Source organism: Meleagris gallopavo, chromosome 2, assembly GCF_905368555.1.
Source record: "Meleagris gallopavo chromosome 2, MGAL_WU_HG_1.1, whole genome shotgun sequence".
Classification (NCBI taxonomy): Eukaryota; Metazoa; Chordata; class Aves; order Galliformes; family Phasianidae; genus Meleagris; species Meleagris gallopavo.
Window position 1 is genome coordinate 8,228,686 of NC_139405.1, and position 12,450 is coordinate 8,241,135.

Consider the following 12,450-nt stretch of genomic DNA (forward strand, 5'->3'; position numbering starts at 1 on the left):
GAAAAAAAAATCACATCATTAATCCACTTCAGCAAAGTGCTTAGTGCCATTAGGACCTTGACTCAATCAGTTTCAGGACTGAAAATGTTTCTACAAGAGTTGTCTACTCTTAGCAAAAATACGTTCATCCCAAGGAATTAGAGATTTTCACCTGTTGCATTCAAAGCTCTAGTTGGTAAGTTTTCTCCCCCAGTAGTGTGACATTGTGAAATTTAACTTTTCTTTCTCTCTGCTTTGAAATGTATATAGTGAAAAGCTACTCCAAAATATTCGTCTGGCAGACATTCACTCTTAAAAAGACATATTGAGAGCAAACTGGAAATAACAGAAGGATAAGATATTCCATCAATTGAATTCACCCTTCATAAGGATGTGACTTTTGGACTTAGTTACTGGAATACAGCACGTGCCCTCCCAGCAATGCAGAACGCATCCTTGGCAGGAAGCAGCTCTGTGCACCTCTAACCAGCGGCTGTTCAGTCGCCTGTGCAAGCTGGGGCAATCTGTAAGCTTTTCTGTGCCATGTCTGCTGCCTGCAGACGTTCCCACAAGAGAGGGTCAGTGGGATTCAGGAATGCAGCCTCTCAAAAGCATAACAGCACCTTATGCCAGTGCTGACTTTCACAGAGGGACTGCCTAGCAGTTTTTCTGAGATGCTCTTAAACGAGGACTCCTTGAGGTAAGGCTGAATGTCAAGTTGGCAGTGCCAACAGCTTTAAGATTGATTTGTAAATTCAAGCAGCTAACTCAGATCTGATGTTAAAGGCCCTTCACATCTGATAACTGAGACTTTTACAATAAACAATCTTCATGAGGACTGCTAAAATTAATCTCCAGGGTTCTTCAGTCTCACAGACTTGTAGGAAAATAATCTCCTTTACAGTATTACACTCTGAAAAATCCACTTTCAGCACAGGAGCAACCACTGACTTACATTCCTTCTGCTTGCTTATTTTTAAACAAATTCACCTGCAGTGATCAGTAAAAAATCTCCAAGGAAATGTTGTGTATGCACATGACATATGCTGTTGTGTTTCAGGAAACTGATACAGAGTTCAGAAATCAGAGGATAAGAAGAAAGGTAACTCCACAACTAATTTTTCAAAGTAAAGACCATACCCAAGAACTGCTGACAGACTCCAGCCTTAGGAATTCCTTTCCATTCCACATTTGGCATCAAGTTCTTGCTGATTTCTGTCTCAGACATATTTTCCTTCAGGGAAAATACATTACAGTGAGAACACTGCCCATGATTTTATAATATGTATTTATGAAGTTAATTATATGCCTCTCAAGGCATCTGTTAATCTGGGCAGGACAGAAATATCAGTCCCGAGTCCTAGTAGAGTGGGTTGCCACACTTAATGTTCAAGGAAAGAACATGTCCTTTAGTTGTGATCAATGAGGGCTTTCTGATACTGCAGCAGGCAGTTTGCAGTGTGCACTGAAACACTTCTAGTATGTTCATCACCCACATCTTTTGTCCTCTCTACCCATTTGGTTTCCTCTCAGTGACATCAGGGCAGACCACTGCGACAAACATCTAGCATAAAGGAGCATAGATCCATTCAACTAGACTTGTTTTATCTATAGAAGAGCAATTGGGGGAGTACATGATACAGAAATCAGAAGGTAGCTGGAGAAAGAATTAGTGGCATGTCTATACTTGGTAGGATGAGAAGTAGAAATTGAGGAAAGTGCGGCTTAGGTTAGATACTGGTACTTCATTTTGTAATTACATGGACAGTTGAGCACCAGAATAGATGCGTCCAGGCAGCTTGAGTAGTGACTGTCATTGGAAAAGTGTGGTTTGGACAGGGTTGGCCTGGCCTAGAATGAAATTGCCTCTCCAGGGCTTGCCAATTTACAAAGAGGATTTTAGAGAAGTCACAGATACGTCAAGTTACAAGAGGCAAGACCTGCTGGACATTCATAACGTTTTTAAAGGCGAGAAAAACTAGTTCAGTGCCTCCATGTAGAAAGTGAGGCTGTTGGTTTCTACTTTCCATTTTAATTACTTCTGACTGACCATGTTGGCAAAATGCATTATGTCACACCATAATACAAAGTATACAGCACTTCAGCAGAGGTCTTACTCAGCTAAACTACAGTAATTTAGTGAAAGAAAGCAGAAATTCTCAGAAGAAATAAAATCACAGCATTATGGCACTTCACAGCTTTTCTCACTGATACCTTTAGTCATTTAGACATGTATAAACACAGGCTCAATGTGACTCTCATTGTGGATGCTGCAGTTGAACAACACAAGCCATCTCTTAGCACTTGGTGCATTTCTAATTAGAGCTTCTGCACCAGCGTCTGATGTTTTAAGATACCGTTGTAATAAATGCTGCAGTTATAAACCCAGTATTTCATGTAGGCAGGCAAGATCTTGTAGACAAAGTCTGAGGGGAAGAAAAAAAAAAAAGCTTTCAACTGAGTCCTGTAATAAAGAATTTCAGGGACAGAGAGGTCAAGAAAGCAAGCTAGCTAGATCCTTCAACCCTGCCTTCTCCACTACAAATGTCAATAACTCAGCATGCAGGAAAGAAAATCCTTGATTTTAAACACCATCTTAAGAGCAAAAATCTTTCTAGACTTTCTCCAGTCTTAAATACCACTTCACAGCTTCTGGTTACATAAGAAACCCCATCTTCAAATGACAACAGAAATTTAATATTTCAGAGATAGCTGGTTGAAGAGTTCAGAACGATCATTCACGCTACAACAGCAACTGGTGCCACAGCTGAGTCTGAGATACAACAGTGTATATAACCAACATATACACACAAATAAGAAGCAAACAAAACATGCTTTGCTGAGAATAACTGAGAGCCCTTACCAAGTTCTCATGTGAAAGAACAAGTCTCAAGTTTGATTGTCTTGCGTCCTGCTAAGGTGCACAGGTGTAAGTGAAGCAGAATGTATCCCCCAAGCAGAGGATGGAAGCACAGGATGATAACCAGTTTGCTGACAAAGCTCATGATGAGAAAAACAAAACTTGAAGCCTGTTTGCAGTGCTATAACACGCTGTTCTCTGGCTATTCCTCAGCCACTTCTGGAAAAGAATGGACTCATCTGCATTAGTCAGGTCATGCAGAGACTCATGGAATCAAAGAATCTTTTGCGTTGGAAAGAACCTGTAAAGGCCATCTAATCCAACTGCCCTGCAGTGAACAGGGAGAACTACAATTAGATCAGGTAGCTCAGAGCTCCATCCAGCCTGACCTTGAATGTCTCCAAGATGGGGCATCCACCACCCCTCTGGGCAACCTGTGCCAGTTCTTCACCACTCTTAGCAAAAATCTTCTTTATATCCAATCTAAGTCTCCCCTCTTTTAGTTTGAAATCATTTCACCTTCTCCTATCACCACAGACTGTGCTAAAGTTTGTCCCCTTCTTTCTTACAGCCCCTCTTCAGACACTGAAAGGCCACTATCAGGTCTCCCCAGAGCTTTCTCTTCTCCAGACTGAACAGCCCTCAGTCCAGCTCTCAGCCCATCCTCACAGGGAGGTGTTCATCAAGAATCTTTGCGGATGTGAGAATCTAACTCAAAATGCACACACTTGCTGTAGTTTCCTTGTGTATCATACAAATCTCAAGTACAAATTTTGCAACACAAATGGTAAAACTTGTTTAATAGCAGTGCTAGCCTTGAGACTTTCGCAATGCACTTGGCAAAACTACAAATCAACAAAATAAAACAAGCGGAGGAGCTGTTCCATCTAAATGCCAAGTACAAGAAGGACATCAATCCATGGGTGCAAGAAATAGCCTTTTTGTTGTTGTTTTTGATGTCTTTATTATCTTTATGCTTAGGACTGAAATAGCCGAGATACATTTAATGCACAGAATGACAGCAGCAATATGTAATGTTTCAAACAGGAGCATCAGAACTGGTCTCATCGGAAACAATAACTGTTTACCAGATACAAATACCCTGTAGGTGTTAAACAAACACCAGGGACAAGTGACACAGAGAAAAGACTGTCTCGAGGTACTGCACGCCAGGAGCACAGCTGTGGAATTTCTCTGACAGGCACTGTCACAGCTCATAACATGATCCTTTCAAACACATGCATTCGTGGCAGCTGTAATTTGTTCAAACTCACAATCTGTCACTTCACTCTGAGAACAGGAGGAGAAAGCAAGCCTGTGCTCTGTTCACTTGCTCATATCTTAACCCACCAGCACTTTTTACATTTTACAGCATTTCTACCAAAACACAGTGCAGGTACTAAGGATCAGGCAAAGAAGTGTTGTTATTTCTGTTGCTTGCACACTTACAACTACATGAAGGGCAGATGCACAGGCATCCCAGGGAAAACAGCATTTCTGAGATTCCACATCAGCAAATTCAGAAATACAACGATTACAATTCAGATACACAGATAAACCATTGGCACCATTTAAATGAACTCTGTTTCTGAAATGCCAACTGTAAAAACTGCTGATATTTTATTTCATTAGATATACTGCATCTGGTGTTTATGGCTTAGAGCTGTTGCCAGAGAGCCCCAGGAGCTTCGGTCTGGGAGTCAAGCCAGTGTCTACCAACTTAGTTGGACTACTGTGGATACACAGAGATCCAATATTCCTCTAATTTAAAGCTTTCAGGCAGATTTTCAGAGATTTCTGTTTTATTTATAGCTAGCATGTGTGGAGAGAAATAAAATGGTCATGTAATATGCTGTGCAATTATGGTCTTATTTTAAAGCACAGAGTTGGAAATCCAGTTATTTCTACCTTAAACATTAACAGGGATAGACACAAAGAAAGAAAAAGCCAAAAACAGTCTCATCACAAACACTAGTCACTTATGTATTTATGCAGATGGTCATCCTAACTGTTAGAGTCACTTAACAGTTAAACCTCTTTCCTCCTTCCACTCCTTATGGCCCACATTGATATCCTTATGTTACAAGGAAACTCTGACCTGTCTGGGTGTTCTAATCCATGAAGTTTTAATGTTCTCTTGCTTTAAACTTGAGTAGGTGCTCTCCAACTTGTCCTATAGAAAATTGGAAGTCTGTTCATAAAGTGGGCAAAAAATGTGTGCTTTAGTGTAAAAAACAACAACAACAACAAAAAAAAAACAACAAAAAAACCCACATAATTAGTAAAAACAAAGAGTATATTCCATCTTCACAGAATATTTTAAGCGTCTGCACAGACAAAATGAAAATGCACACAATTTTATTTCACAGGGATGCGTTGGATGCTTGGCCATCTGCTGAAAATGTAAGGCTGCCAAATATCACAGATTCACACCTTGAGTCTGGAATTGAGTTCACATGGCAAATCCATGCATCTCTTGTGGTGCCTACATTCCACCAACCCTTCCTTGACTGACTACTTAGTTTTTCACTTCAGTGACTTCTAAGCTGGATTGCTTCACAGTTTTTGAAAGAGCAGAACCCAATCTTGCAAAGTCCCACTGACCACTCTAGAGCTGCTAGTAGGGTGTATGCTATACATAATTTTAGAATTGGGGAATGTAAGAACATCAGAGTGCATGATCAAAGCCACTGGCAACTAGAAAGGAATGGTCTTGTGCAGTCCTAGAAAAATTCTTCCCTTGATTTTTGAAAAAGTAATTAAAAGGAAAATCCTTAAAGATTGAACCTTAACGGGCCATCAGCTTATACAACAAAAAAACCCTGAGACTTCCTTGAGGATCTCACTTAACACAGCCATACTTCTAATTCATATAAATTATTCCTTGTGTCCAGTTAACTGAGAACCTGTGACCAGCATCCTCCTAATTTAAAGGGAGTTAACAAGACCAGGACAAAGGCAACAGAAGCATAACAAAGTTTCAGGCAGTCTCACTGAAAACATCACACAGATACATCATCTTGCCACTGTCTGTAGCTGATTCCTTTATGGTGAGATTTGCAAGACAGTGCAAAAGTCACCCTTACAGTTGTTGAGCCTGGCAGGAAGTATATTCCTAGCACCTACTGGAAATTGGCAAGACAACAAATACAGATTGCCCAGTTAATGCTTAGAAGCCTACCTAACATTAATGTTGGTTTTCATAATGTTTCCTGGTACATTAAAGTCATTTTTAAGCTCTTCAATTATTTACCAGGTAGATAGCTAATTAGCCAGCCATCCACTCCCAGATTTTTATCACTGAACAGTGGCATACCTCCAGTGCCCTCACAACTCAGAGCTCTGGGGTCCACATCAGCTAGAACACAATTACACGTACCTCTGTGACTGCAGTTATATTGCTTACTCCCCCCTGAAAGCAGACTAACTATTGCAAGCACTGCCATCACTGTGCCTACAACAAAAGGCTGCAAAGTTAAAGAAAGTCAGGTCCAAAAAACTGGACATACATTTAGACTCATTACTTTCACTAAATTATTTTTTCATATTTTGCCTGACCCACCTAGTTCACAGGCAGCTCTGGTAGCACCGCTGAGCTGTGCTCACTGCTCCACAGACTAATCTTGCATAACAAAAGGCACCTCATCTCCTTTATCTTATGTTTTGATGCTTGTAAGGAATATTTTTCATTGAATAGCTGCCTCCTTGGATCCAGGACATGTGCTGAATGATGTGCCCTTTTCTGTGGGTTGCAACAGAAACCTCAAAGAGCATTTCTCAAGATTAAACCTCACCTGTTTAACCTGCAAAATAGGAATATGCCTCACCCGCACCTTAAGATTTATGTTAAGAGCACTCATGCAGTAAAGCTTGCTGCCTTCCCTGCCTATAATGGGACATGCACAGCACCCCTTGAAATTAGGAGGTATCTGTAATACCTTCTCCCTTCCAATCCGTTGCCGTTATTTGAAAATCACTTCCTCCTCATCTCTTCTGAAGGTCTTCAGGTTGGTTTGCTTTGGTTTTTTGGCCGGTTGGTTGGTTTTTGTTTGGAGGGGAAGGCGGCGGGGAAGGCTTGGTGCCGATTCCTGCTGCCACATTTGTTGGCAGAACTCTGCAGTCACATACCACACCGTCCATCTGCTGGTAAGCCAAATGGATTTCTCAGAACTCGAACTTTATCGGCCGTCTCTTTCTGCAGTTTTCCCAGTGGGATAGAAAGAAATTAAATTTAAACTAGGCTTTAAATTATTCAGAGGTAATTGAGTCTGGAAAGTCATACTCGAGAACGATCACCCGGTAAAGTAGCAAAATGCGATTTCGGGAATGGAGAGAGGAAATGGGGAGGATTTGGGAGATGGGAACTGACACGTCACATTAGGCACAGCGAAACCAGTGCTGTTATCACTCCTTGTAGTGCAGGGCCCGAGCTGCTCCTTCATTCTGGCGATGCGGAACCTAATTCCCTGCCCGCATCGCTTCTCCCCAGAAGGAATCAGCCCCGCACCGCGCTTCGCCTCGGCAACTCTGGCGGAGCTCCACGTCTCCACCGCGCCTGCGCGCCCCCGCCCCGTCGCCAGGACGACAGCGGCCCGCGGCATGTCGCTGCCCGAGCCCCTGCGGCGTCGGCTGGGCTCCTTCAGCCGCACCGTTTTCACCGACAGCCGCCGCGCCGGCCCGCAGTACCCCAGCGAGCGCGCAGGTAAGCGCGGCCGCCCGCCAGCAACAAAAATGGCGGCGGGAGCAGCCGGGGCGGGGGAGCGGAGCCCTTCCAGGAGCCAAGATGGCGGCGCCAACGGTCACCTGGCGGCCGTCAGGGCGGGGCGCGCTGTGGTTTAAAAGCGTGTGCGTTTGCATAAAGCATTACGGGTAAAGTCCTTTGTTAGTCCGGCGTTAGGCTGCCAGACCACCAGAACTAAAAGCATACGTAGTTTTAGAGAACACCAAGAGCAAATAGAAGAACTAAGTTGCTGCTTTGAGCTCAGCAGCCCACACAGTGAGGACGGACTGCAGTGCTTGAAGAGCTGTACCCATAAGCTGCACTTAAGTAGCAGAAACTCAGATTGCAACGTACCTGCTTTCTCCTCCCTCGTCCAAGTCTAAAAGGACCATCCTTGCGGACATAATCCATATCCATAAGAAATGAGAGTTTTTCCTTAGTCCTGTTGCCAGGGAAACCTGCAAACAGCCCACAGTTTTATTTCTTTGCAGTTTTATTCCTTTGCAGTGACGGGAGCCATAGAAATAAACTGTCTGCATAGGCAGGTTATGCTCATGGAGGTTAACATGAATTTCAACTGATAAATCCATTCCAGCGTGATTAAAGTCATTTCAAGACAGGAGCACTCACTATGTTGTTGTGCCAGCATAGCTACACTGCTAGCATACATATCAGTTCCTCATTTTGTGTATCAGACAACACTGAAACATTCTCTAGGCTCCTAGAACAGCTGCTCTTTCAGTCATTTCAGGCTTCCTTTGTTGAAGTTCTTATGAGAAGCCTCAGCTTATTGAAAGCAATGGCAAATGTATCATGAATTTCTTTGAGGTCAGGCATTCAAGTCTAAAGTTCACACTCACATAGTTTAGGGAGTTGCATCAAATTTGCCAGTGCAATACAGTCTTTCCCTGTATTTTTGCTATTCTAGAAAGTAAGCACAAGTTCAACTTAAGATGAGTTATAATTTGCTTGTATTTCTATGCATTCATTCAAAAGACAATTTTAAAACTTGAGCAGAAATGAAAAATACCAATGCTGGGTCAATTCAACCTTTAATGTACCTCAATATTTTCATCATCACAATTTAAATTAGAACTCTTGGCTTTTCTCTTTTTAAATATGGCTACAAAGCATTGCAATTTCATTTAAAACGTATTATATACAGAGAAGAAACAACATTACTTGCGATTGGATGGTCTTGTTTTTTTGAAAGATGAAACTAGAATCATAGCATCCTTGGAGTTGGAAGGGACCTTTAAAGGTCATCTAGTCCAACTCTCCTACAACAAACAGCTAGATCAGTTGCTCAAAGCCTGGTCCAACATCTTTTAAAATTGTATCTGAGTGTCCTCACAAGTCCACAGACTGATTTGTTAGGAGAGCTGAAATAAATTTAGACAGACAGTAAAATTGTTTTTGAAGTACCTATAGATTTTCATTCCTTTGTAGATGTAGCAAAGTGTTGATGCTTAAAAACGGGATCATTAAAAATAGATACTGGTTTTCTTGCACTTTCTATTTCAGTTTAATCAATACCTGCCCCTCACACCCTGTCCCTAAGGTCTGTCCCAGTTCTATTCCCAAATACTCCTCCCCTCCCATCTAGTCTAGTAACTACCCTGAATAAATGCTCCTGCATCTGGCATAAAGACTTCTGGAACAGATTGTACCTGGATGCATGTGTCTGAACTGGAAACAGGAATGCCAGGCTGAGATGGAACAAAAACAGGTATGGAAATAATTGGTACAGAAAGAGAAGACAGTGTCAGAAGAGGGGTGGTTCTGAGTTTGGAAGGAAAAACGTGGCTGTTGGACTAAGGTCCTATTGAATATCATCATGACAGACAGGGAAATAAGACTTGAATACAAAGCAGGTCACAGTGAATACTTTCTAAACATGCTTAGATGGTACCAAGTGAAGATATACCCACAGACTTCACTTGAGGAAAATGTAAGAAGTAGGTCTGTTGGTAATTGAAGTAAATTTGTTGTAATATAAACTTATTAGTTAATATGACAATAAATGGTTTGTTAAAAATGAACCATTGAATTGAAATGCCCTTAAAATTTTTCCTTGTTTTCAGTTTGATCTTTTAAAACTATGATTAAATTCTACACACTGAATTCTGCTTTAAATTCTGTTTGCTGTTTTCTTCATTGTATCAACATATTTTGTTCTTACCATTCTTTAAAGGACGAGTTTTAGCTTGACACATATATGAAATTCTTTAATCAACATCTAAAACAATTACAGGTTTCTTGCAATGTTACTTTTATCCGTGTTTATTTAAAGACTCAGAAAATAAGATGGGCATTATATGCCTGGAATCTAGTATTAAGTCCCTGCTCAGGAAGGTCATCTACAAAATGAAGATAATCCAATATGTACTCATCTAAACTCTGACCATCCTCTTAAGAACAACAATAAAATTAGCACTTCCTATTTCTGCAGTATCAGTATACAGCAGTACTTGAGCTGAGCCTATCAGTCAAGTTATTGACTATCTGATATTTCATGGCTTACTCCACAGTCAGACTCTCAACTTGAATTTATGATAAAAATTCTGTATCATGTGAACTGGAAGTTTTATTAGATGGTAGGAAATAATATAGCCTAAAATGAGATAGATTAAAAAAAATACTTTTAACAGTTAATTTGACTGAGAAGTGTTAATGCCCTCCTTGAAGCTAAGAAGGAGCACAAACTTTCTGTCAGTTACTGAAGGAAGATATGGAACAAACTAGGAGTGATAAAGACTTCTCTTTATCTGCAGATAATGAAATACTTTCCAGTTTACCACTACAGATGTCCCTCTATTTCAGCGTTTACTTTTTCCCATTTTGGTGGCTCAGCACAGTTGTTATGCTCCAGCTGAAGGTGAGTCCTGAAGGAAAATAATGATTTGTAAGTGTAAATTTTCTTATCAAAACCCCCCAGTACAGAAATGGAGCTCACTGGAGTTAGAATTTAGTAGGTTTGTTTGGGGGAATCTTTGAAACTGGAGTCTCAAGAACATTTGAAAGCTGATATAGCACTGTCAACTTACAGTAGCATACAGTGTGTTCATTTAACAGTGTGTTCATGTTATGAAGAAGAATGGCAGAAGCTCTTACTCTTTTCTTCCTTCTAGTATCCAGTCTTGTCAGATTACTACAAATTCATCCTGGTCACAGTCATGATCCTGACTTCTCTAATAGAGGTCATTCGACTCTACCTGGGATACATGGGCAACCTGCAGGAGAAGGTAAGTTACCATATGTACATTTTAATTTGTAGAGGAGAGCTTTTTACAATTGAGCATAAATAAAGCAATCTACCAGTTCATCTGAGAGATTTATGTTGATTAGATGGTTATTTCTGAGTGATATCGTTTACCTTCTATTACCTTGGCATCATCTTCCATTAACTTTTGTGGATTTCTCCCTCAGAGGTGACCACTGTCACTCCTTAAAACTGTTTTTTTAAGATACAATTTCTGTTAAAAACACATTATATGGAAAGATAAAACCATCTCATTTTGCCATTTCACATTATGTTCTGGCTTTTGGAAGATTTATTTTTAAAAAATGGTTTTCTCTACAAACTTTAGTTCCCCTGGTTTTTTTTCCCCTCATCTCTAACTGCCGGTTTTCAGATGGTGATGTCTCCCTGTTACAGGTCCCTGAGCTGGCTGGGTTTTGGCTCCTGACTCTCCTTCTGCAGTTACCTGTAATTCTCTTCTTGCTATTTAATGAAGGTCTGAAAATTCAGCCATTGGAAAGATCAGTTAATATCATCTTTGCCCTCTTCCTCATCTTCCAAGTTATTGCAGCCTTTGTCACCCTGAAAAGAATGGTAAACAAACTGGCAACTCACTTCCACCTTAATGAATTTGACAGGCTAGAGGAACACCCCGTGCGTCATCGTTATGGCCCGAGTAAAGAAGAAAATATACTTCCCATGGCTACTATGGGCCCATGCTGAGGAGCTTCATACAACAACTTTGTGCTGGGGATCAAGCATTTAGTGCCTGAGACACTAACAGAAGCAGGCCTTATGATGCTACAACTCTGTTCCATTTTCTTGGATCATTATCTATATTTCTACTTCAGAGACATTAAGAAATAGACCGTAAGTGCCAACATTAAACCTCAGAGTTGAGCTCCACTCTGCAAGAAAAATCAAAGCCAATGATGTAAGTTGCTGAGCGGACCAATTAATTTGCACACTGTTACTGGGTAAAGCACCTACAGGGTAGGTTTGGTGGGTTTTACATTTTAAAAAGTCACATGCCATTTCTAAAGAACAGAAATCTATTTTCCTAACTGTTTGCACACAGACATATTTTGTTTACAATAAATCCTTTTTGTATGTTTGCATTTACATCAGTTTTTTGTCTATTCTTCCAGATGCTGTAGATATGTAGTTAAGCAAAAACAAGCAAGAATCTTGAAGCCTAGAAAAAAAGTAGGTGTGCCAGTGATGAGAGACTACAGCTTGAGGCAGTCCTCCAGATAATTCCAGCACTAGGAATTCCTTATTAATAAACTAGGGTGGAGTTTTGAAAGTATTCTTTTGCTCAAAATTCCTGCACTCTCCTCTTTGGCTTAGCTGGAGTTTTAACTCTCAAGCCATTCAAAATGAACAGTGCAGTTTTCTCAGACAGAAAATTCGATAAGTCAGATGTAGTGAAATTATAGACATTAAAAAATAGGTTTATGTCACTGACTGTTTCTTACAGGACACTACATATGCCACAGTTCTCTCATTTCTATTTGTATTGATGTCTAGACTATCTTCTTCAGTTTCAGTAATCACTGAATGCTCATTTTTTTCTGTCAAGGAGGGAAAAATAAAATACATTTTTCATCTGAATCCTTAGTTTTCAGTAGGACAAAAGTAAGCAATTTT

General features: G+C 40.6%; 1 protein-coding gene across 2 annotated transcripts; it reads left to right on the plus strand.

Annotated features, from left to right (window-relative positions):
- The first annotated feature begins 6,855 nt into the window (after positions 1-6,855).
- Positions 6,856-11,922, plus strand: TMEM17 (transmembrane protein 17). 2 transcript variants are annotated; one of them, XM_010706512.2, is made up of 5 exons: positions 6,856-6,985; positions 7,329-7,541; positions 10,334-10,437; positions 10,691-10,804; positions 11,218-11,922. In XM_010706512.2, exons 2-5 carry the CDS (start codon positions 7,439-7,441, stop codon positions 11,521-11,523), a joined length of 627 nt encoding a protein of 208 aa, XP_010704814.2. In that variant the 5' UTR covers positions 6,856-6,985; positions 7,329-7,438; the 3' UTR covers positions 11,524-11,922. The 2 variants fall into 2 exon arrangements, with proteins under 2 accessions (XP_010704814.2, XP_085074938.1); XM_085218812.1 differs by lacking the exon at positions 6,856-6,985 and having other exon boundaries at positions 7,254-7,541; positions 11,439-11,922.
- The last annotated feature ends 528 nt before the right edge of the window (positions 11,923-12,450 follow it).